At 53.5% G+C, this 25,276-nt stretch overlaps 2 protein-coding genes across 2 annotated transcripts; both read right to left on the minus strand.

The window, feature by feature from the left end:
• Nucleotides 1–80: 80 nt before the first annotated feature.
• LOC102541205 (actin, cytoplasmic 1-like) lies at nucleotides 81–17,897 on the minus strand. The gene is made up of 19 exons (XM_072958085.1): nucleotides 17,863–17,897; nucleotides 16,837–16,951; nucleotides 16,336–16,397; nucleotides 15,310–15,424; nucleotides 14,809–14,870; nucleotides 13,783–13,897; nucleotides 13,282–13,343; nucleotides 12,256–12,370; nucleotides 11,755–11,816; nucleotides 10,729–10,843; nucleotides 10,228–10,289; nucleotides 9,202–9,316; nucleotides 8,701–8,762; nucleotides 7,675–7,789; nucleotides 7,175–7,236; nucleotides 6,133–6,262; nucleotides 5,678–5,715; nucleotides 3,241–3,334; nucleotides 81–1,486 (listed from the first exon to the last, which is right to left on the minus strand). The coding sequence occupies exons 18-19, from the start codon at nucleotides 3,308–3,310 to the stop codon at nucleotides 225–227; spliced, it is 1,332 nt and encodes a 443-aa protein (XP_072814186.1). The 5' UTR covers nucleotides 3,311–3,334; nucleotides 5,678–5,715; nucleotides 6,133–6,262; nucleotides 7,175–7,236; nucleotides 7,675–7,789; nucleotides 8,701–8,762; nucleotides 9,202–9,316; nucleotides 10,228–10,289; nucleotides 10,729–10,843; nucleotides 11,755–11,816; nucleotides 12,256–12,370; nucleotides 13,282–13,343; nucleotides 13,783–13,897; nucleotides 14,809–14,870; nucleotides 15,310–15,424; nucleotides 16,336–16,397; nucleotides 16,837–16,951; nucleotides 17,863–17,897; the 3' UTR covers nucleotides 81–224.
• LOC140695388 (uncharacterized) lies at nucleotides 5,394–24,633 on the minus strand. The gene is made up of 11 exons (XM_072958086.1): nucleotides 24,622–24,633; nucleotides 24,471–24,585; nucleotides 23,970–24,031; nucleotides 22,944–23,058; nucleotides 22,443–22,504; nucleotides 21,417–21,531; nucleotides 20,916–20,977; nucleotides 19,890–20,004; nucleotides 19,389–19,450; nucleotides 18,363–18,477; nucleotides 5,394–5,470 (listed from the first exon to the last, which is right to left on the minus strand). The coding sequence occupies exons 1-11, from the start codon at nucleotides 24,631–24,633 to the stop codon at nucleotides 5,394–5,396; spliced, it is 912 nt and encodes a 303-aa protein (XP_072814187.1).
• Between the last annotated feature and the right edge of the window lie 643 nt (nucleotides 24,634–25,276).

Raw genomic sequence — 25,276 nt, forward strand, 5'->3', positions numbered from 1 at the left:
CTATTTTAAAAAATGTACGAAGTCCTCAGCCACAAGGTAGAACTTTGGGGATGGTTGATCCAACTGCCTGCTGTCACCTTCACTGTTCCAGTTTTTAAGTCCTGAGTCAGTACCAAAAAAAAAAAATATTCAAAAGAAAAAAAAATAAAACTATGCCAATCTCGTCACCTTTTCTGTGCAAGTTAGGTTTTGTCATGAAAAGGGTGGAAGGTAACTCAGTCCGCCTAGAAGCACTTGCGGTGGACGATGGAGGGACCAAACTCATCATACTCTTGGTTGCTGATCCACATCTGCTGGAAGGTGGGCAGTGAGGCCAGGATGGAGCCACCCATCCACACGGAGTACTTGCGCTCAGAGGGCGCAATGATCTTGACCTTCACCGTGCTGGGGGCCAGGGCAGTGAGCTCCTTCTGCATCCTGCCGGTGATGCCGGGGTACATGGTGGTCCCGCCAGACAGCACCGTGTTGGCATAGAGGTTCTTGTGGATGTCCATGTCACACTTCACGATGGAGTTGAAGGTAGTCTCGTGGATGCCACAGGCTTCCAGGCCCAGGAAGGCAGGCTGGAAGAGAGCCTCAGGGCAGCGGAAGCGCTCGCTGCCAATGGTGATGACCTGACCATCGGGCAGCTCATAGCTCTTCTCCAGGGAGGAGCTGGAGGCGGCAGTGGCCATCTCCTGCTCCAAGTCCAGGGCGACGTAGCAGAGCTTCTCTTTGATGTCACGCACAATTTCCCGCTCGGCCGTGGTGGTGAACCTGTAGCCACGTTCCATGAGGATCTTCATAAGGTAGTCTGTCAGGTCCCGGCCAGCCAGGTCCAGACGCAGGGTGGCGTGGGGGAGGGCATGCCCCTCGTAGGTGGGCACAGTGTGAGTGACCCCATCACCAGAGTCCATCACAATGCCAGTGGTGCGGCCAGAGGTGTACAAGGACAGCACAGCCTGGATGGCCACGTACAAGGCTGGGGTGTTGAAGGTCTCGAACATAATCTGAATCATCTTCTCACGGTTGGCCTTGGGGTTCAGTGCGGCCTCAGTCAGCAGCAAGGGGTGCTCCTCTGGGTCCACGCACAGCTCATTATAGAAGGTGTGGTGCCAGATCTTCTCCATGTCATCCCAGTTGGTGACAATGCCGTGTTCAATGGGGTACTTGAGGGTCAGGATGCCTCTCTTGCTTTGGGCCTCATTACCTACGTAGGAGTCCTTCTGGTCCATGCCTACCATGACGCCCTGGTACCGGGGGCGTCCCACGACGGAGGGGAAGACGGCCTGGGGGGCATCGCTGCCCGCGAAGCCGGCCTTGCACATGCCGGAGCCACTGTCAACCACGATTGCAGCAGTATCGTTATCCATGGCAAACTGGTGGTGGAGTAGACCAGTGGCAAAGGTGGAGCGGTGAGAGGCCTGTGCTGTTGGAGTGGACGTGGTCTCAGCTGTCATCTTGAAGTTTCTTGACCCACTCGTGCAAGAAGGTATGTAAGACACACCTAAGAAATAATGTATATTAGGTTTTCAATATTGACATAAGGTTATTGAAAAGGTAAAAAATTAATTTAATTGCCACAGAATTATTAGAAATTAAGTCTTTTATATTTCAAGATCACTGTAGTATTCACTGAAAACATTTTTAGCATTTAGGGAATGAATGCTATTAATTTCTTCTGTTTCCAAAATTAGTTTGGTTTGTTACCTCATGCTAATGTTTAAAAGCCTTTCTATGAGAGAATCATCAAAAAATTAGCTATCCTAAAAAAAAAAAAAAGCTAGTGCTTCCATACAGAAATTAATCTCATTTGAGTAACAAATGCCAATTCAACATATAGTCTTGATGTCTGACAGTTGTGAGGAGTGGCTGTGGTTTACCCCAGTTCTAGCCCCTTCCTGCTTCCAGAATTCTCTGCAGTGGCAATGATCTAATCTTGCTTCAGTGCAAACATATGACGCCATCTGAAAGGAGTTCTCTCAAGTTTCCTCATCAGTTCCCAGATCACCTATCACCTTTTTTTCTCTTTCCTTTCACTGTATCCTTCCCTTTTCAAAGGTAGCTCTAGATCTGTGGTCTTAATTCTTCCCCCCTTTTATATTCTTTTGATGGATTATCCCCACCACTTCTTTTTTCTCTCTGCTTAATGGCAGGAACTTACATCGGTAATTTCTGCTTCAACTCTTTGCCTCCCTCTGGCTATAAACGTGCTCAGAAAGAAAAACAAAATTACGCTTTTCCTTGATGCTTTATGTCTTGAGTTCTCTAGTGGCTCTTCTCCCAGATTTCTCTAAACACAAATCTACCCTCTTGCTATTCTGAGCGTGGTCTCAAGACAAGCAACAAGAGTGTCAGCTTAGAACTCATTAGAAATGCAGAATCTCAGACCTACTGTTCAGAATGCACACTTTTCAATGGGTCCCCAGGTGACTAGTTAAAATTTGAGACAGTCTCATCTATACCGAGTCTACTCGACTTAACTGATCCTTCTGAAAAATCTAGCCTCAAGTGCCCACTATAACACTTCTCCAAATTGAAACTGCATTAGAAGTTGCAAACTTTCTAATGGACTATTTATCAGGAAACAGCTTCCCTGCCCCCCTCACCCCCCATAACACACCCTGCTCTCTTCCTCTTCCTTATTCTCTTTTGGCCTAGGTGACACCATCCAGTAAGGCAGCAACACACTACATGACATGAAGGTCCAGACATTTACAGCTACCCACATCTGCCTGTGTTCACCCACGGCAGGTAAAACCCAGCTCTGCGTGATCAGGCACCTCAGTCCTCACTGCCTGCCTAACAATGAGGAATATGGGGACAGTGGGAACATTCGTGCTTCTTGGACAAGCTACGGTGCTGGAAGCTCACTTCAGGTCCATCTCACATTTCAGACACTTTCTTTTTCCAAAGAACTGATCTACCTTCCCACCCTCTCCCACAGGCCCCTACCTCCTTTCCCTTCATTTACTGCCTGTCCCCTCTGCCACTCTCATTCTTCATCCCCTCTTTCCTGCCTCATTTTCTGACTGTCCTTAGGTCACAGAGCATCCTGAAATGAAACAATTAAGCTCCTTAAATGGCACTCTCAATTTAATCTGTCATTGACACCTAAGTTATAAAATTTACCTCCTTTTCTCATTTTTCCCTCACTATACCTTCACCGGGTGATTTTTCTTTGGCTTTTAGAATATATCAGAATTCATGTTGGAAATCAACATTCTGTCAGATGGCTTTTTAATAAAATACAGGTCTTACCTTCTACTTGTCCACTTAATATATTTTTTCCTGTTTGACCTGCAGCTCCAGATGAAATATCCACATACATTTGTGGTAGACTCTCAGAGATACTCTGTTAAAATCAATATTAATAATGAGTCACATAAAGAATTCCTAATCCCTAAGAAAATCCCTGCATTTCAAAACTTAAAAAAAAAGCCTTCCTATTTTAAAAGCAATTTAGACTTAAAAACAAGAGAAGAGTATCTTGGGAAACCAAACATATAAATAGAAAACTTCATATACATTTTCTAGAACAAGCCTATCTTTTATTTTCATTTGGCTTTTGATTCAGTAAGCTGAACATGGAAAGCCAGAGCAAGTATTTTCACAGGCAAAATATTGACTTATATTCACATTTCAACAAAGAATTAACTTCAAAACACCTAACTTCACTCTACATTCCCCCACAAAAATGAAGATATAGTTAAAAATAAGTATTTTTGTTGGTAAAATTGAATTGCTTTGTAGTATATGTGAAACTAACATGGTAAATTGACCACACTTCAATAAAAAAGCAAAACTTAAAATGCACTTATTTTAAAACAAGTACTTTCATAAATATACTTCCTATAAATTTAAAATATTTCTAACGACAGATACGGATTTAGTATTAAATTGAGATCCTTGACATGAAAACAAACCTTGGAGACTGTCACATTGAGTACTGACAGAACACTGTAGAAGCTGCTTCATTTCAGTAAACAATGGCTTAGCACAATCTTATTATTTGATAAAACTTTTATAGTTAGGAAAACTAGTTGAATAAAGTAGCAAAGTAATAAGAAAAACATTGATGCCTTAATAACAGCGGAATCTTTAAGTACAGTTATGCAATTCTTCAAAAAACTACAAGGATTGCTCTCTGTCCAGAGTGTTCCTTCCCTGGGCCTTCACGTCACTGGCTCCTTCCCGTCCTTCCCTTGGCAGCTTTGGTCACATTCTGATCTGTGCCAACTAAGTGAATTCCACTCTTACTCCACACCCATCATAACTACAGACACGCCCCTTCTGTCAAAAACCAAAGTTCTCCACTTCCTTTACCTGAAGGACTTACTGTGACTGACAGAGGATTCCTGTTTACTTGTCCTTCTGTTCCTACCACTACAGCCTAACCCCTCAACCCTTCGGTCAGTTCAGTGTCTTAACTGCCTGGCACGCAGTTGGTGTTCAGAAGCAGGAATTCCTTTAAGGTCAAAACATCGAAAATCTCAAGATGCCCACAAGCACCAAATCACTCTATACCTATCAGAGATCTCCACTAATAGTCTACTAAAACACGACATACCCCCATTTTAATGAGAACTCCACATGCCCACTCTAACTTTCCCATTCTTAACTATCCACTGCCATTTTCTTGTCCTTCAGGTGTCAAAAAGTGTCCTCAGCACTTAGTAAGTCATTCATTGTCACTGTGATCATCCTGTCTTACACTTTATAGCACCATTTACAGATGACATCTTTTCACATTTGTTACATTTGTTCACTGCACACACCTCAGAGTTAAGTGCCAGTGCCCTTTTACCAACAAGGCCACTGACATTCAATCAGCTCCAACAAGTTTTTCCAAGACCCCACAGCTTATGCATGACAGAACAAAGATGCCAACATATCTGCTGACTTGAAATACAGTGCTGTGCCACTAGGCAGCACCTGTCTAGATCCAAGAGTTCAGGGTCAATTTACCTCTCTTCACAGCTGTCAGCTTAGAACACTCCACCATTGTTACTTACAATACTTCAACTACGGTCACGATTAAAGTACAACATGCAGGCCACACTAACTATCCCATATGGGCTGTCCTCATTACAATGTCACTAACCCAAACTGTTGGTATACTAACCCCACATATTTACTAATCTTCACCATGCTTTTGATTTACATGAAACTATCCCTGCAGATCTACTTGACAAGAAAACTGTAATATTTCCAACTCACAGGCATTTGCTTTTGAAGGTCAAATTGGCAAAAACATAAAACAAAACACAACAATATGAAAACAGTCTTCTTTTTGACCCAAAACATTTTTCTCTGAATATGCCTTGAGAGTTGGACAAATCCATTTATTAGAAACACACACAATTGGTCAAAGGCTGAAAAAGAATAACTCTCTACTTTTTAGAGAAAACAGCTCAAGAAGTCAAATCGATTCCATAGGACAAATAAGCATTGCTTTCTGGGCTATAAACACTGGTTTCATTAGGTAACACTGGAAAATTAACAAGAGGGTACTAGGTACTAGTAAGACCATTAGCACACAAAGAATTTCTTAATGGAAGATTCAAAAACATAAGAAAAATATGGATGGGAAAATGCAAAAAGAGAAACTAACCTCAAAGCATCCCTTCACTTATGTATTAACAAAACTAGTTAATATTTAAGGGCGATACTACTAATAATAAAAATAGAATACTACCTCTAAACGAGAAGATGATTCTGTATCTTCCTGGATACCTGAATGAAAAGATGAAATGTTACATATAAAACTAAGGCACAGACACATAAATGAGAATACTTACAAATTAAATTTTGAACACACATATACATCAACTGTCACTCATGCATATTACTATATAATAAAGCAGAAAAGCCACTTTAAAAAGTTGTACCATTTTCTGGACGAAAAACATCATCAAACATGGGACAGTTATAAAGATAGATGTTAAATGGAAACCATTAAAAACAAATGGTCAGAACATATACATTTACAAACAGCAGAATTTCATAATATTTTTTTGAGAACTGAAAACTGAACCGAATATTACTACCTGTAATGCATACATTCTATCTCTTACTGAGCTAAAAAATCCACCCTGGCACACTACGTATTACGATAGAGAAAAAAACTATCATGCATGTTCATCAACTTACTTAATGTACAGCTTTTTTCTGTTGCAGTAACAGAGGTCAAAGGGCCATGATCGGCTAGTTCTTCTGGAGCAATGTGAACCGACTCAGAAACATGAAGTGATCTGTCAATTTCAGGCCCAGTCAAGACTTCCTATGAACACACACACACACAAAAACAAGAACCAAAAGTTACAAACAATTAAAATAATACACATGGACTTTCAGTAAAATAGTCACCAGGAGAACAAGTACGCACGCCACCTCTCAGATCATAAGCCCTCTCCCCTGGGAGGAGCTGCCGATACACATAAAAGGGAGGCCCTTCTCTCGACTCTGCCACCGGGAGGGAGCCAGGAAGACGACTCGCCACGCAGAAGTCTGACCGCTCTCCAACCCAGGGCGGAGGCATACGGCGAACGGCACAAGGGACAGGAGAGCCCGTGGCAGGTCGCTAGGTCACGGAGCGCTGGGAAGCCCGCACTGGGTCTTCAGAGACACAACCCAGTGCACACAGGGGGAAGCGAGGGCGCTTCCGGGGAAGGGCAGCCTGGGCCAAAGGCTGCGGGGTCAAGCATCAGAGGAAGTCGCAAGGGAAACTACAGCACTGTTACTGGCGATGGGCTGGAAAAGGGCAAAAGCCCCTACACTCAAGGCCAGACATCCCCTGGTAACTTTCAGATCAGGATGGCCCCAGGAAAAAAAGCCAAGATCAAACGACGACAGGAAAGCACCTGACTGCCACAGGGCTCTGTCCGCCTCCAGCGTCCCCTCATAAACGCTAACGGAAAAGAACTGGGCCACACCACGTAGATACAGACACCCGTTTCACGAGGTGAGTCTCCAAAATTACTGCAGGTGCGTCGGTCGTGCAGTCACACGACGTGAAGCACCCGGTAACTGTAGGAGGTGTGCACTGGGATAAACCCTGTAAGCCCGCAGACCTTCCCGGGCAAATGCAAACTTGGGGACGCAGGCTCAAAGCACCCAGGCGTCCCCGCTGCAGCGTGCCCTGACGCTTACCTACCGAACGAAGGAGAAGAACAGTGACAAAGGGAGACGGTACCTCTTTATCAGAAAAGAAATCGGCCTCGTCCGGTTCTCCGCTTTGGGGCACTGTCACGTGGCCTGTAAGAAGGAGTCACACGTACATTAATGGGGACACGAACCTCTGGGGACTTCAAACCCCCCCTCCTCTCCTCACCTATCCCCAACTCATGCGTGCTTCAGTGCAACCAAGGGGCACAAAAGGAGGTCAGGGGGCTAAAGCACTTCCTGGAAGGAGAAGCGCCGTCGTGCTGGGATCTCTGTGAGGACAGGTGGCAAAGGCCAACCGCCCAAAAGGGGACGGATACTGTGCCAGGACCTACACCTTTCAGGTGTTTCACAGTAGGCGTTCTGTTTAAGGGAGGCAGTGGGCATCGAATCCAGGAAGTCCTGCAGGCTAAGCATGCATTCACTCTACCGCAGAGCTGCACTGCTCCCTCCGAAAATTGAGTTTCTGGACAGACGCCTGATCAAGCCAAGAGAGGGACAGCAAAGCCCCAGACGTGTACACTAGCTTACCGAACGTGTCAGCTGGGCCAGCTCCATCAACACAGCTCAACGTGTCATGCGCTGTTACTGGCCCTGGAGCAAGTCCAAACGTCTGGCTATCGGTTGCTGGCTCAGTCGCCAACCCCTAGGAACACAGAGGGCAATTAAACAAGAACCGAACGCCAGAAACCATCACATTCACGCACGGGCTCTTTCCCCCAGTTAGTCATGGGGACAACAAGTACGCACGCCACCTCTCAGATCATAAGCCCTCTCCCCTGGGAGGAGCTGCCGATACACATAAAAGGGAGGCCCTTCTCTCGACTCTGCCACCGGGAGGGAGCCAGGAAGACGACTCGCCACGCAGAAGTCTGACCGCTCTCCAACCCAGGGCGGAGGCATACGGCGAACGGCACAAGGGACAGGAGAGCCCGTGGCAGGTCGCTAGGTCACGGAGCGCTGGGAAGCCCGCACTGGGTCTTCAGAGACACAACCCAGTGCACACAGGGGGAAGCGAGGGCGCTTCCGGGGAAGGGCAGCCTGGGCCAAAGGCTGCGGGGTCAAGCATCAGAGGAAGTCGCAAGGGAAACTACAGCACTGTTACTGGCGATGGGCTGGAAAAGGGCAAAAGCCCCTACACTCAAGGCCAGACATCCCCTGGTAACTTTCAGATCAGGATGGCCCCAGGAAAAAAAGCCAAGATCAAACGACGACAGGAAAGCACCTGACTGCCACAGGGCTCTGTCCGCCTCCAGCGTCCCCTCATAAACGCTTACGGAAAAGAACTGGGCCACACCACGTAGATACAGACACCCGTTTCACGAGGTGAGTCTCCAAAATTACTGCAGGTGCGTCGGTCGTGCAGTCACACGACGTGAAGCACCCGGTAACTGTAGGAGGTGTGCACTGGGATAAACCCTGTAAGCCCGCAGACCTTCCCGGGCAAATGCAAACTTGGGGACGCAGGCTCAAAGCACCCAGGCGTCCCCGCTGCAGCGTGCCCTGACGCTTACCTACCGAACGAAGGAGAAGAACAGTGACAAAGGGAGACGGTACCTCTTTATCAGAAAAGAAATCGGCCTCGTCCGGTTCTCCGCTTTGGGGCACTGTCACGTGGCCTGTAAGAAGGAGTCACACGTACATTAATGGGGACACGAACCTCTGGGGACTTCAAACCCCCCCCTCCTCTCCTCACCTATCCCCAACTCATGCGTGCTTCAGTGCAACCAAGGGGCACAAAAGGAGGTCAGGGGGCTAAAGCACTTCCTGGAAGGAGAAGCGCCGTCGTGCTGGGATCTCTGTGAGGACAGGTGGCAAAGGCCAACCGCCCAAAAGGGGACGGATACTGTGCCAGGACCTACACCTTTCAGGTGTTTCACAGTAGGCGTTCTGTTTAAGGGAGGCAGTGGCCATCGAATCCAGGAAGTCCTGCAGGCTAAGCATGCATTCACTCTACCGCAGAGCTGCACTGCTCCCTCCGAAAATTGAGTTTCTGGACAGACGCCTGATCAAGCCAAGAGAGGGACAGCAAAGCCCCAGACGTGTACACTAGCTTACCGAACGTGTCAGCTGGGCCAGCTCCATCAACACAGCTCAACGTGTCATGCGCTGTTACTGGCCCTGGAGCAAGTCCAAACGTCTGGCTATCGGTTGCTGGCTCAGTCGCCAACCCCTAGGAACACAGAGGGCAATTAAACAAGAACCGAACGCCAGAAACCATCACATTCACGCACGGGCTCTTTCCCCCAGTTAGTCATGGGGACAACAAGTACGCACGCCACCTCTCAGATCATAAGCCCTCTCCCCTGGGAGGAGCTGCCGATACACATAAAAGGGAGGCCCTTCTCTCGACTCTGCCACCGGGAGGGAGCCAGGAAGACGACTCGCCACGCAGAAGTCTGACCGCTCTCCAACCCAGGGCGGAGGCATACGGCGAACGGCACAAGGGACAGGAGAGCCCGTGGCAGGTCGCTAGGTCACGGAGCGCTGGGAAGCCCGCACTGGGTCTTCAGAGACACAACCCAGTGCACACAGGGGGAAGCGAGGGCGCTTCCGGGGAAGGGCAGCCTGGGCCAAAGGCTGCGGGGTCAAGCATCAGAGGAAGTCGCAAGGGAAACTACAGCACTGTTACTGGCGATGGGCTGGAAAAGGGCAAAAGCCCCTACACTCAAGGCCAGACATCCCCTGGTAACTTTCAGATCGGGATGGCCCCAGGAAAAAAAGCCAAGATCAAACGACGACAGGAAAGCACCTGACTGCCACAGGGCTCTGTCCGCCTCCAGCGTCCCCTCATAAACGCTAACGGAAAAGAACTGGGCCACACCACGTAGATACAGACACCCGTTTCACGAGGTGAGTCTCCAAAATTACTGCAGGTGCGTCGGTCGTGCAGTCACACGACGTGAAGCACCCGGTAACTGTAGGAGGTGTGCACTGGGATAAACCCTGTAAGCCCGCAGACCTTCCCGGGCAAATGCAAACTTGGGGACGCAGGCTCAAAGCACCCAGGCGTCCCCGCTGCAGCGTGCCCTGACGCTTACCTACCGAACGAAGGAGAAGAACAGTGACAAAGGGAGACGGTACCTCTTTATCAGAAAAGAAATCGGCCTCGTCCGGTTCTCCGCTTTGGGGCACTGTCACGTGGCCTGTAAGAAGGAGTCACACGTACATTAATGGGGACACGAACCTCTGGGGACTTCAAACCCCCCCCTCCTCTCCTCACCTATCCCCAACTCATGCGTGCTTCAGTGCAACCAAGGGGCACAAAAGGAGGTCAGGGGGCTAAAGCACTTCCTGGAAGGAGAAGCGCCGTCGTGCTGGGATCTCTGTGAGGACAGGTGGCAAAGGCCAACCGCCCAAAAGGGGACGGATACTGTGCCAGGACCTACACCTTTCAGGTGTTTCACAGTAGGCGTTCTGTTTAAGGGAGGCAGTGGGCATCGAATCCAGGAAGTCCTGCAGGCTAAGCATGCATTCACTCTACCGCAGAGCTGCACTGCTCCCTCCGAAAATTGAGTTTCTGGACAGACGCCTGATCAAGCCAAGAGAGGGACAGCAAAGCCCCAGACGTGTACACTAGCTTACCGAACGTGTCAGCTGGGCCAGCTCCATCAACACAGCTCAACGTGTCATGCGCTGTTACTGGCCCTGGAGCAAGTCCAAACGTCTGGCTATCGGTTGCTGGCTCAGTCGCCAACCCCTAGGAACACAGAGGGCAATTAAACAAGAACCGAACGCCAGAAACCATCACATTCACGCACGGGCTCTTTCCCCCAGTTAGTCATGGGGACAACAAGTACGCACGCCACCTCTCAGATCATAAGCCCTCTCCCCTGGGAGGAGCTGCCGATACACATAAAAGGGAGGCCCTTCTCTCGACTCTGCCACCGGGAGGGAGCCAGGAAGACGACTCGCCACGCAGAAGTCTGACCGCTCTCCAACCCAGGGCGGAGGCATACGGCGAACGGCACAAGGGACAGGAGAGCCCGTGGCAGGTCGCTAGGTCACGGAGCGCTGGGAAGCCCGCACTGGGTCTTCAGAGACACAACCCAGTGCACACAGGGGGAAGCGAGGGCGCTTCCGGGGAAGGGCAGCCTGGGCCAAAGGCTGCGGGGTCAAGCATCAGAGGAAGTCGCAAGGGAAACTACAGCACTGTTACTGGCGATGGGCTGGAAAAGGGCAAAAGCCCCTACACTCAAGGCCAGACATCCCCTGGTAACTTTCAGATCGGGATGGCCCCAGGAAAAAAAGCCAAGATCAAACGACGACAGGAAAGCACCTGACTGCCACAGGGCTCTGTCCGCCTCCAGCGTCCCCTCATAAACGCTAACGGAAAAGAACTGGGCCACACCACGTAGATACAGACACCCGTTTCACGAGGTGAGTCTCCAAAATTACTGCAGGTGCGTCGGTCGTGCAGTCACACGACGTGAAGCACCCGGTAACTGTAGGAGGTGTGCACTGGGATAAACCCTGTAAGCCCGCAGACCTTCCCGGGCAAATGCAAACTTGGGGACGCAGGCTCAAAGCACCCAGGCGTCCCCGCTGCAGCGTGCCCTGACGCTTACCTACCGAACGAAGGAGAAGAACAGTGACAAAGGGAGACGGTACCTCTTTATCAGAAAAGAAATCGGCCTCGTCCGGTTCTCCGCTTTGGGGCACTGTCACGTGGCCTGTAAGAAGGAGTCACACGTACATTAATGGGGACACGAACCTCTGGGGACTTCAAACCCCCCCCTCCTCTCCTCACCTATCCCCAACTCATGCGTGCTTCAGTGCAACCAAGGGGCACAAAAGGAGGTCAGGGGGCTAAAGCACTTCCTGGAAGGAGAAGCGCCGTCGTGCTGGGATCTCTGTGAGGACAGGTGGCAAAGGCCAACCGCCCAAAAGGGGACGGATACTGTGCCAGGACCTACACCTTTCAGGTGTTTCACAGTAGGCGTTCTGTTTAAGGGAGGCAGTGGGCATCGAATCCAGGAAGTCCTGCAGGCTAAGCATGCATTCACTCTACCGCAGAGCTGCACTGCTCCCTCCGAAAATTGAGTTTCTGGACAGACGCCTGATCAAGCCAAGAGAGGGACAGCAAAGCCCCAGACGTGTACACTAGCTTACCGAACGTGTCAGCTGGGCCAGCTCCATCAACACAGCTCAACGTGTCATGCGCTGTTACTGGCCCTGGAGCAAGTCCAAACGTCTGGCTATCGGTTGCTGGCTCAGTCGCCAACCCCTAGGAACACAGAGGGCAATTAAACAAGAACCGAACGCCAGAAACCATCACATTCACGCACGGGCTCTTTCCCCCAGTTAGTCATGGGGACAACAAGTACGCACGCCACCTCTCAGATCATAAGCCCTCTCCCCTGGGAGGAGCTGCCGATACACATAAAAGGGAGGCCCTTCTCTCGACTCTGCCACCGGGAGGGAGCCAGGAAGACGACTCGCCACGCAGAAGTCTGACCGCTCTCCAACCCAGGGCGGAGGCATACGGCGAACGGCACAAGGGACAGGAGAGCCCGTGGCAGGTCGCTAGGTCACGGAGCGCTGGGAAGCCCGCACTGGGTCTTCAGAGACACAACCCAGTGCACACAGGGGGAAGCGAGGGCGCTTCCGGGGAAGGGCAGCCTGGGCCAAAGGCTGCGGGGTCAAGCATCAGAGGAAGTCGCAAGGGAAACTACAGCACTGTTACTGGCGATGGGCTGGAAAAGGGCAAAAGCCCCTACACTCAAGGCCAGACATCCCCTGGTAACTTTCAGATCGGGATGGCCCCAGGAAAAAAAGCCAAGATCAAACGACGACAGGAAAGCACCTGACTGCCACAGGGCTCTGTCCGCCTCCAGCGTCCCCTCATAAACGCTAACGGAAAAGAACTGGGCCACACCACGTAGATACAGACACCCGTTTCACGAGGTGAGTCTCCAAAATTACTGCAGGTGCGTCGGTCGTGCAGTCACACGACGTGAAGCACCCGGTAACTGTAGGAGGTGTGCACTGGGATAAACCCTGTAAGCCCGCAGACCTTCCCGGGCAAATGCAAACTTGGGGACGCAGGCTCAAAGCACCCAGGCGTCCCCGCTGCAGCGTGCCCTGACGCTTACCTACCGAACGAAGGAGAAGAACAGTGACAAAGGGAGACGGTACCTCTTTATCAGAAAAGAAATCGGCCTCGTCCGGTTCTCCGCTTTGGGGCACTGTCACGTGGCCTGTAAGAAGGAGTCACACGTACATTAATGGGGACACGAACCTCTGGGGACTTCAAACCCCCCCCTCCTCTCCTCACCTATCCCCAACTCATGCGTGCTTCAGTGCAACCAAGGGGCACAAAAGGAGGTCAGGGGGCTAAAGCGCTTCCTGGAAGGAGAAGCGCCGTCGTGCTGGGATCTCTGTGAGGACAGGTGGCAAAGGCCAACCGCCCAAAAGGGGACGGATACTGTGCCAGGACCTACACCTTTCAGGTGTTTCACAGTAGGCGTTCTGTTTAAGGGAGGCAGTGGGCATCGAATCCAGGAAGTCCTGCAGGCTAAGCATGCATTCACTCTACCGCAGAGCTGCACTGCTCCCTCCGAAAATTGAGTTTCTGGACAGACGCCTGATCAAGCCAAGAGAGGGACAGCAAAGCCCCAGACGTGTACACTAGCTTACCGAACGTGTCAGCTGGGCCAGCTCCATCAACACAGCTCAACGTGTCATGCGCTGTTACTGGCCCTGGAGCAAGTCCAAACGTCTGGCTATCGGTTGCTGGCTCAGTCGCCAACCCCTAGGAACACAGAGGGCAATTAAACAAGAACCGAACGCCAGAAACCATCACATTCACGCACGGGCTCTTTCCCCCAGTTAGTCATGGGGACAACAAGTACGCACGCCACCTCTCAGATCATAAGCCCTCTCCCCTGGGAGGAGCTGCCGATACACATAAAAGGGAGGCCCTTCTCTCGACTCTGCCACCGGGAGGGAGCCAGGAAGACGACTCGCCACGCAGAAGTCTGACCGCTCTCCAACCCAGGGCGGAGGCATACGGCGAACGGCACAAGGGACAGGAGAGCCCGTGGCAGGTCGCTAGGTCACGGAGCGCTGGGAAGCCCGCACTGGGTCTTCAGAGACACAACCCAGTGCACACAGGGGGAAGCGAGGGCGCTTCCGGGGAAGGGCAGCCTGGGCCAAAGGCTGCGGGGTCAAGCATCAGAGGAAGTCGCAAGGGAAACTACAGCACTGTTACTGGCGATGGGCTGGAAAAGGGCAAAAGCCCCTACACTCAAGGCCAGACATCCCCTGGTAACTTTCAGATCGGGATGGCCCCAGGAAAAAAAGCCAAGATCAAACGACGACAGGAAAGCACCTGACTGCCACAGGGCTCTGTCCGCCTCCAGCGTCCCCTCATAAACGCTAACGGAAAAGAACTGGGCCACACCACGTAGATACAGACACCCGTTTCACGAGGTGAGTCTCCAAAATTACTGCAGGTGCGTCGGTCGTGCAGTCACACGACGTGAAGCACCCGGTAACTGTAGGAGGTGTGCACTGGGATAAACCCTGTAAGCCCGCAGACCTTCCCGGGCAAATGCAAACTTGGGGACGCAGGCTCAAAGCACCCAGGCGTCCCCGCTGCAGCGTGCCCTGACGCTTACCTACCGAACGAAGGAGAAGAACAGTGACAAAGGGAGACGGTACCTCTTTATCAGAAAAGAAATCGGCCTCGTCCGGTTCTCCGCTTTGGGGCACTGTCACGTGGCCTGTAAGAAGGAGTCACACGTACATTAATGGGGACACGAACCTCTGGGGACTTCAAACCCCCCCCTCCTCTCCTCACCTATCCCCAACTCATGCGTGCTTCAGTGCAACCAAGGGGCACAAAAGGAGGTCAGGGGGCTAAAGCGCTTCCTGGAAGGAGAAGCGCCGTCGTGCTGGGATCTCTGTGAGGACAGGTGGCAAAGGCCAACCGCCCAAAAGGGGACGGATACTGTGCCAGGACCTACACCTTTCAGGTGTTTCACAGTAGGCGTTCTGTTTAAGGGAGGCAGTGGGCATCGAATCCAGGAAGTCCTGCAGGCTAAGCATGCATTCACTCTACCGCAGAGCTGCACTGCTCCCTCCGAAAATTGAGTTTCTGGACAGACGCCTGATCAAGCCAAGAGAGGGACAGCAAAGCCCCAGACGTGTACACTAGCTTACCGAACGTGTCAGCTGGGCCAGCTCCATCAACACAGCTCAACGTGTCATGCGCTGTTACTGGCCCTGGAGCAAGTCCAAACGTCTGGCTATCGGTTGCTGGCTCAGTCGCCAACCCCTAGGAACACAGAGGGCAATTAAACAAGAACCGAACGCCAGAAACCATCACATTCACGCACGGGCTCTTTCCCCCAGTTAGTCATGGGGACAACAAGTACGCACGCCACCTCTCAGATCATAAGCCCTCTCCCCTGGGAGGAGCTGCCGATACACATAAAAGGGAGGCCCTTCTCTCGACTCTGCCACCGGGAGGGAGCCAGGAAGACGACTCGCCACGCAGAAGTCTGACCGCTCTCCAACCCAGGGCGGAGGCATACGGCGAACGGCACAAGGGACAGGAGAGCCCGTGGCAGGTCGCTAGGTCACGGAGCGCTGGGAAGCCCGCACTGGGTCTTCAGAGACACAACCCAGTGCACACAGGGGGAAGCGAGGGCGCTTCCGGGGAAGGGCAGCCTGGGCCAAAGGCTGCGGGGTCAAGCATCAGAGGAAGTCGCAAGGGAAACTACAGCACTGTTACTGGCGATGGGCTGGAAAAGGGCAAAAGCCCCTACACTCAAGGCCAGACATCCCCTGGTAACTTTCAGATCGGGATGGCCCCAGGAAAAAAAGCCAAGATCAAACGACGACAGGAAAGCACCTGACTGCCACAGGGCTCTGTCCGCCTCCAGCGTCCCCTCATAAACGCTAACGGAAAAGAACTGGGCCACACCACGTAGATACAGACACCCGTTTCACGAGGTGAGTCTCCAAAATTACTGCAGGTGCGTCGGTCGTGCAGTCACACGACGTGAAGCACCCGGTAACTGTAGGAGGTGTGCACTGGGATAAACCCTGTAAGCCCGCAGACCTTCCCGGGCAAATGCAAACTTGGGGACGCAGGCTCAAAGCACCCAGGCGTCCCCGCTGCAGCGTGCCCTGACGCTTACCTACCGAACGAAGGAGAAGAACAGTGACAAAGGGAGACGGTACCTCTTTATCAGAAAAGAAATCGGCCTCGTCCGGTTCTCCGCTTTGGGGCACTGTCACGTGGCCTGTAAGAAGGAGTCACACGTACATTAATGGGGACACGAACCTCTGGGGACTTCAAACCCCCCCCTCCTCTCCTCACCTATCCCCAACTCATGCGTGCTTCAGTGCAACCAAGGGGCACAAAAGGAGGTCAGGGGGCTAAAGCGCTTCCTGGAAGGAGAAGCGCCGTCGTGCTGGGATCTCTGTGAGGACAGGTGGCAAAGGCCAACCGCCCAAAAGGGGACGGATACTGTGCCAGGACCTACACCTTCCAGGTGTTTCACAGTAGGCGTTCTGTTTAAGGGAGGCAGTGGGCATCGAATCCAGGAAGTCCTGCAGGCTAAGCATGCATTCACTCTACCGCAGAGCTGCACTGCTCCCTCCGAAAATTGAGTTTCTGGACAGACGCCTGATCAAGCCAAGAGAGGGACAGCAAAGCCCCAGACGTGTACACTAGCTTACCGAACGTGTCAGCTGGGCCAGCTCCATCAACACAGCTCAACGTGTCATGCGCTGTTACTGGCCCTGGAGCAAGTCCAAACGTCTGGCTATCGGTTGCTGGCTCAGTCGCCAACCCCTAGGAACACAGAGGGCAATTAAACAAGAACCGAACGCCAGAAACCATCACATTCACGCACGGGCTCTTTCCCCCAGTTAGTCATGGGGACAACAAGTACGCACGCCACCTCTCAGATCATAAGCCCTCTCCCCTGGGAGGAGCTGCCGATACACATAAAAGGGAGGCCCTTCTCTCGACTCTGCCACCGGGAGGGAGCCAGGAAGACGACTCGCCACGCAGAAGTCTGACCGCTCTCCAACCCAGGGCGGAGGCATACGGCGAACGGCACAAGGGACAGGAGAGCCCGTGGCAGGTCGCTAGGTCACGGAGCGCTGGGAAGCCCGCACTGGGTCTTCAGAGACACAACCCAGTGCACACAGGGGGAAGCGAGGGCGCTTCCGGGGAAGGGCAGCCTGGGCCAAAGGCTGCGGGGTCAAGCATCAGAGGAAGTCGCAAGGGAAACTACAGCACTGTTACTGGCGATGGGCTGGAAAAGGGCAAAAGCCCCTACACTCAAGGCCAGACATCCCCTGGTAACTTTCAGATCGGGATGGCCCCAGGGAAAAAAGCCAAGATCAAACGACGACAGGAAAGCACCTGACTGCCACAGGGCTCTGTCCGCCTCCAGCGTCCCCTCATAAACGCTAACGGAAAAGAACTGGGCCACACCACGTAGATACAGACACCCGTTTCACGAGGTGAGTCTCCAAAATTACTGCAGGTGCGTCGGTCGTGCAGTCACACGACGTGAAGCACCCGGTAACTGTAGGAGGTGTGCACTGGGATAAACCCTGTAAGCCCGCAGACCTTCCCGGGCAAATGCAAACTTGGGGACGCAGGCTCAAAGCACCCAGGCGTCCCCGCTGCAGCGTGCCCTGACGCTTACCTACCGAACGAAGGAGAAGAACAGTGACAAAGGGAGACGGTACCTCTTTATCAGAAAAGAAATCGGCCTCGTCCGGTTCTCCGCTTTGGGGCACTGTCACATGGCCTGTAAGAAGGAGTCACACGTACATTAATGGGGACACGAACCTCTGGGGACTTCAAACCCCCCCTCCTCTCCTCACCTATCCCCAACTCATGCGTGCTTCAGTGCAACCAAGGGGCACAAAAGGAGGTCAGGGGGCTAAAGCGCTTCCTGGAAGGAGAAGCGCCGTCGTGCTGGGATCTCTGTGAGGACAGGTGGCAAAGGCCAACCGCCCAAAAGGGGACGGATACTGTGCCAGGACCTACACCTTTCAGGTGTTTCACAGTAGGCGTTCTGTTTAAGGGAGGCAGTGGGCATCGAATCCAGGAAGTCCTGCAGGCTAAGCATTCATTCACTCTACCGCAGAGCTGCACTGCTCCCTCCGAAAATTGAGTTTCTGGACAGACGCCTGATCAAGCCAAGAGAGGGACAGCAAAGCCCCAGACGTGTACACTAGCTTACCGAACGTGTCAGCTGGGCCAGCTCCATCAACACAGCTCAACGTGTCATGCGCTGTTACTGGCCCTGGAGCAAGTCCAAACGTCTGGCTATCGGTTGCTGGCTCAGTCGCCAACCCCTAGGAACACAGAGGGCAATTAAACAAGAACCGAACGCCAGAAACCATCACATTCACGCACGGGCTCTTTCCCCCAGTTAGTCATGGGGACAACAAGTACGCACGCCACCTCTCAGATCATAAGCCCTCTCCCCTGGGAGGAGCTGCCGATACACATAAAAGGGAGGCCCTTCTCTCGACTCTGCCACCGGGAGGGAGCCAGGAAGACGACTCGCCACGCAGAAGTCTGACCGCTCTCCAACCCAGGGCGGAGGCATACGGCGAACGGCACAAGGGACAGGAGAGCCCGTGGCAGGTCGCTAGGTCACGGAGCGCTGGGAAGCCCGCACTGGGTCTTCAGAGACACAACCCAGTGCACACAGGGGGAAGCGAGGGCGCTTCCAGGGAAGGGCAGCCTGGGCCAAAGGCTGCGGGGTCAAGCATCAGAGGAAGTCGCAAGGGAAACTACAGCACTGTTACTGGCGATGGGCTGGAAAAGGGCAAAAGCCCCTACACTCAAGGCCAGACATCCCCTGGTAACTTTCAGATCGGGATGGCCCCAGGAAAAAAAGCCAAGATCAAACGACGACAGGAAAGCACCTGACTGCCACAGGGCTCTGTCCGCCTCCAGCGTCCCCTCATAAACGCTAACGGAAAAGAACTGGGCCACACCACGTAGATACAGACACCCGTTTCACGAGGTGAGTCTCCAAAATTACTGCAGGTGCGTCGGTCGTGCAGTCACACGACGTGAAGCACCCGGTAACTGTAGGAGGTGTGCACTGGGATAAACCCTGTAAGCCCGCAGACCTTCCCGGGCAAATGCAAACTTGGGGACGCAGGCTCAAAGCACCCAGGCGTCCCCGCTGCAGCGTGCCCTGACGCTTACCTACCGAACGAAGGAGAAGAACAGTGACAAAGGGAGACGGTACCTCTTTATCAGAAAAGAAATCGGCCTCGTCCGGTTCTCCGCTTTGGGGCACTGTCACGTGGCCTGTAAGAAGGAGTCACACGTACATTAATGGGGACACGAACCTCTGGGGACTTCAAACCCCCCCCTCCTCTCCTCACCTATCCCCAACTCATGCGTGCTTCAGTGCAACCAAGGGGCACAAAAGGAGGTCAGGGGGCTAAAGCACTTCCTGGAAGGAGAAGCGCCGTCGTGCTGGGATCTCTGTGAGGACAGGTGGCAAAGGCCAACCGCCCAAAAGGGGACGGATACTGTGCCAGGACCTACACCTTCCAGGTGTTTCACAGTAGGCGTTCTGTTTAAGGGAGGCAGTGGGCATCGAATCCAGGAAGTCCTGCAGGCTAAGCATGCATTCACTCTACCGCAGAGCTGCACTGCTCCCTCCGAAAATTGAGTTTCTGGACAGACGCCTGATCAAGCCAAGAGAGGGACAGCAAAGCCCCAGACGTGTACACTAGCTTACCGAACGTGTCAGCTGGGCCAGCTCCATCAACACAGCTCAACGTGTCATGCGCTGTTACTGGCCCTGGAGCAAGTCCAAACGTCTGGCTATCGGTTGCTGGCTCAGTCGCCAACCCCTAGGAACACAGAGGGCAATTAAACAAGAACCGAACGCCAGAAACCATCACATTCACGCACGGGCTCTTTCCCCCAGTTAGTCATGGGGACAACAAGTACGCACGCCACCTCTCAGATCATAAGCCCCCTCCCCTGGGAGGAGCTGCCGATACACATAAAAGGGAGGCCCTTCTCTCGACTCTGCCACCGGGAGGGAGCCAGGAAGACGACTCGCCACGCAGAAGTCTGACCGCTCTCCAACCCAGGGCGGAGGCATACGGCGAACGGCACAAGGGACAGGAGAGCCCGTGGCAGGTCGCTAGGTCACGGAGCGCTGGGAAGCCCGCACTGGGTCTTCAGAGACACAACCCAGTGCACACAGGGGGAAGCGAGGGCGCTTCCGGGGAAGGGCAGCCTGGGCCAAAGGCTGCGGGGTCAAGCATCAGAGGAAGTCGCAAGGGAAACTACAGCACTGTTACTGGCGATGGGCTGGAAAAGGGCAAAAGCCCCTACACTCAAGGCCAGACATCCCCTGGTAACTTTCAGATCGGGATGGCCACAGGAAAAAAAGCCAAGATCAAACGACGACAGGAAAGCACCTGACTGCCACAGGGCTCTGTCCGCCTCCAGCGTCCCCTCATAAACGCTAACGGAAAAGAACTGGGCCACACCACGTAGATACAGACACCCGTTTCACGAGGTGAGTCTCCAAAATTACTGCAGGTGCGTCGGTCGTGCAGTCACACGACGTGAAGCACCCGGTAACTGTAGGAGGTGTGCACTGGGATAAACCCTGTAAGCCCGCAGACCTTCCCGGGCAAATGCAAACTTGGGGACGCAGGCTCAAAGCACCCAGGCGTCCCCGCTGCAGCGTGCCCTGACGCTTACCTACCGAACGAAGGAGAAGAACAGTGACAAAGGGAGACGGTACCTCTTTATCAGAAAAGAAATCGGCCTCGTCCGGTTCTCCGCTTTGGGGCACTGTCACGTGGCCTGTAAGAAGGAGTCACACGTACATTAATGGGGACACGAACCTCTGGGGACTTCAAACCCCCCCCTCCTCTCCTCACCTATCCCCAACTCATGCGTGCTTCAGTGCAACCAAGGGGCACAAAAGGAGGTCAGGGGGCTAAAGCACTTCCTGGAAGGAGAAGCGCCGTCGTGCTGGGATCTCTGTGAGGACAGGTGGCAAAGGCCAACCGCCCAAAAGGGGACGGATACTGTGCCAGGACCTACACCTTTCAGGTGTTTCACAGTAGGCGTTCTGTTTAAGGGAGGCAGTGGGCATCGAATCCAGGAAGTCCTGCAGGCTAAGCATGCATTCACTCTACCGCAGAGCTGCACTGCTCCCTCCGAAAATTGAGTTTCTGGACAGACGCCTGATCAAGCCAAGAGAGGGACAGCAAAGCCCCAGACGTGTACACTAGCTTACCGAACGTGTCAGCTGGGCCAGCTCCATCAACACAGCTCAACGTGTCATGCGCTGTGACTGGCCCTGGAGCAAGTCCAAACGTCTGGCTATCGGTTGCTGGCTCAGTCGCCAACCCCTAGGAACACAGAGGGCAATTAAACAAGAACCGAACGCCAGAAACCATCACATTCACGCACGGGCTCTTTCCCCCAGTTAGTCATGGGGACAACAAGTACGCACGCCACCTCTCAGATCATAAGCCCTCTCCCCTGGGAGGAGCTGCCGATACACATAAAAGGGAGGCCCTTCTCTCGACTCTGCCACCGGGAGGGAGCCAGGAAGACGACTCGCCACGCAGAAGTCTGACCGCTCTCCAACCCAGGGCGGAGGCATACGGCGAACGGCACAAGGGACAGGAGAGCCCGTGGCAGGTCGCTAGGTCACGGAGCGCTGGGAAGCCCGCACTGGGTCTTCAGAGACACAACCCAGTGCACACAGGGGGAAGCGAGGGCGCTTCCGGGGAAGGGCAGCCTGGGCCAAAGGCTGCGGGGTCAAGCATCAGAGGAAGTCGCAAGGGAAACTACAGCACTGTTACTGGCGATGGGCTGGAAAAGGGCAAAAGCCCCTACACTCAAGGCCAGACATCCCCTGGTAACTTTCAGATCGGGATGGCCCCAGGAAAAAAAGCCAAGATCAAACGACGACAGGAAAGCACCTGACTGCCACAGGGCTCTGTCCGCCTCCAGCGTCCCCTCATAAACGCTAACGGAAAAGAACTGGGCCACACCACGTAGATACAGACACCCGTTTCACGAGGTGAGTCTCCAAAATTACTGCAGGTGCGTCGGTCGTGCAGTCACACGACGTGAAGCACCCGGTAACTGTAGGAGGTGTGCACTGGGATAAACCCTGTAAGCCCGCAGACCTTCCCGGGCAAATGCAAACTTGGGGACGCAGGCTCAAAGCACCCAGGCGTCCCCGCTGCAGCGTGCCCTGACGCTTACCTACCGAACGAAGGAGAAGAACAGTGACAAAGGGAGACGGTACCTCTTTATCAGAAAAGAAACCGGCCTCGTCCGGTTCTCCGCTTTGGGGCACTGTCACGTGGCCTGTAAGAAGGAGTCACACGTACATTAATGGGGACACGAACCTCTGGGGACTTCAAACCCCCCCCTCCTCTCCTCACCTATCCCCAACTCATGCGTGCTTCAGTGCAACCAAGGGGCACAAAAGGAGGTCAGGGGGCTAAAGCGCTTCCTGGAAGGAGAAGCGCCGTCGTGCTGGGATCTCTGTGAGGACAGGTGGCAAAGGCCAACCGCCCAAAAGGGGACGGATACTGTGCCAGGACCTACACCTTCCAGGTGTTTCACAGTAGGCGTTCTGTTTAAGGGAGGCAGTGGGCATCGAATCCAGGAAGTCCTGCAGGCTAAGCATGCATTCACTCTACCGCAGAGCTGCACTGCTCCCTCCGAAAATTGAGTTTCTGGACAGACGCCTGATCAAGCCAAGAGAGGGACAGCAAAGCCCCAGACGTGTACACTAGCTTACCGAACGTGTCAGCTGGGCCAGCTCCATCAACACAGCTCAACGTGTCATGCGCTGTTACTGGCCCTGGAGCAAGTCCAAACGTCTGGCTATCGGTTGCTGGCTCAGTCGCCAACCCCTAGGAACACAGAGGGCAATTAAACAAGAACCGAACGCCAGAAACCATCACATTCACGCACGGGCTCTTTCCCCCAGTTAGTCATGGGGACAACAAGTACGCACGCCACCTCTCAGATCATAAGCCCTCTCCCCTGGGAGGAGCTGCCGATACACATAAAAGGGAGGCCCTTCTCTCGACTCTGCCACCGGGAGGGAGCCAGGAAGACGACTCGCCACGCAGAAGTCTGACCGCTCTCCAACCCAGGGCGGAGGCATACGGCGAACGGCACAAGGGACAGGAGAGCCCGTGGCAGGTCGCTAGGTCACGGAGCGCTGGGAAGCCCGCACTGGGTCTTCAGAGACACAACCCAGTGCACACAGGGGGAAGCGAGGGCGCTTCCGGGGAAGGGCAGCCTGGGCCAAAGGCTGCGGGGTCAAGCATCAGAGGAAGTCGCAAGGGAAACTACAGCACTGTTACTGGCGATGGGCTGGAAAAGGGCAAAAGCCCCTACACTCAAGGCCAGACATCCCCTGGTAACTTTCAGATCGGGATGGCCCCAGGAAAAAAAGCCAAGATCAAACGACGACAGGAAAGCACCTGACTGCCACAGGGCTCTGTCCGCCTCCAGCGTCCCCTCATAAACGCTAACGGAAAAGAACTGGGCCACACCACGTAGATACAGACACCCGTTTCACGAGGTGAGTCTCCAAAATTACTGCAGGTGCGTCGGTCGTGCAGTCACACGACGTGAAGCACCCGGTAACTGTAGGAGGTGTGCACTGGGATAAACCCTGTAAGCCCGCAGACCTTCCCGGGCAAATGCAAACTTGGGGACGCAGGCTCAAAGCACCCAGGCGTCCCCGCTGCAGCGTGCCCTGACGCTTACCTACCGAACGAAGGAGAAGAACAGTGACAAAGGGAGACGGTACCTCTTTATCAGAAAAGAAATCGGCCTCGTCCGGTTCTCCGCTTTGGGGCACTGTCACGTGGCCTGTAAGAAGGAGTCACACGTACATTAATGGGGACACGAACCTCTGGGGACTTCAAACCCCCCCCTCCTCTCCTCACCTATCCCCAACTCATGCGTGCTTCAGTGCAACCAAGGGGCACAAAAGGAGGTCAGGGGGCTAAAGCGCTTCCTGGAAGGAGAAGCGCCGTCGTGCTGGGATCTCTGTGAGGACAGGTGGCAAAGGCCAACCGCCCAAAAGGGGACGGATACTGTGCCAGGACCTACACCTTCCAGGTGTTTCACAGTAGGCGTTCTGTTTAAGGGAGGCAGTGGGCATCGAATCCAGGAAGTCCTGCAGGCTAAGCATGCATTCACTCTACCGCAGAGCTGCACTGCTCCCTCCGAAAATTGAGTTTCTGGACAGACGCCTGATCAAGCCAAGAGAGGGACAGCAAAGCCCCAGACGTGTACACTAGCTTACCGAACGTGTCAGCTGGGCCAGCTCCATCAACACAGCTCAACGTGTCATGCGCTGTTACTGGCCCTGGAGCAAGTCCAAACGTCTGGCTATCGGTTGCTGGCTCAGTCGCCAACCCCTAGGAACACAGAGGGCAATTAAACAAGAACCGAACGCCAGAAACCATCACATTCACGCACGGGCTCTTTCCCCCAGTTAGTCATGGGGACAACAAGTACGCACGCCACCTCTCAGATCATAAGCCCTCTCCCCTGGGAGGAGCTGCCGATACACATAAAAGGGAGGCCCTTCTCTCGACTCTGCCACCGGGAGGGAGCCAGGAAGACGACTCGCCACGCAGAAGTCTGACCGCTCTCCAACCCAGGGCGGAGGCATACGGCGAACGGCACAAGGGACAGGAGAGCCCGTGGCAGGTCGCTAGGTCACGGAGCGCTGGGAAGCCCGCACTGGGTCTTCAGAGACACAACCCAGTGCACACAGGGGGAAGCGAGGGCGCTTCCGGGGAAGGGCAGCCTGGGCCAAAGGCTGCGGGGTCAAGCATCAGAGGAAGTCGCAAGGGAAACTACAGCACTGTTACTGGCGATGGGCTGGAAAAGGGCAAAAGCCCCTACACTCAAGGCCAGACATCCCCTGGTAACTTTCAGATCGGGATGGCCCCAGGAAAAAAAGCCAAGATCAAACGACGACAGGAAAGCACCTGACTGCCACAGGGCTCTGTCCGCCTCCAGCGTCCCCTCATAAACGCTAACGGAAAAGAACTGGGCCACACCACGTAGATACAGACACCCGTTTCACGAGGTGAGTCTCCA

The sequence above is a fragment of the Vicugna pacos genome, unplaced genomic scaffold, assembly GCF_048564905.1.
Source record: "Vicugna pacos unplaced genomic scaffold, VicPac4 scaffold_202, whole genome shotgun sequence".
Lineage (NCBI taxonomy): Eukaryota > Metazoa > Chordata > Mammalia > Artiodactyla > Camelidae > Vicugna > Vicugna pacos.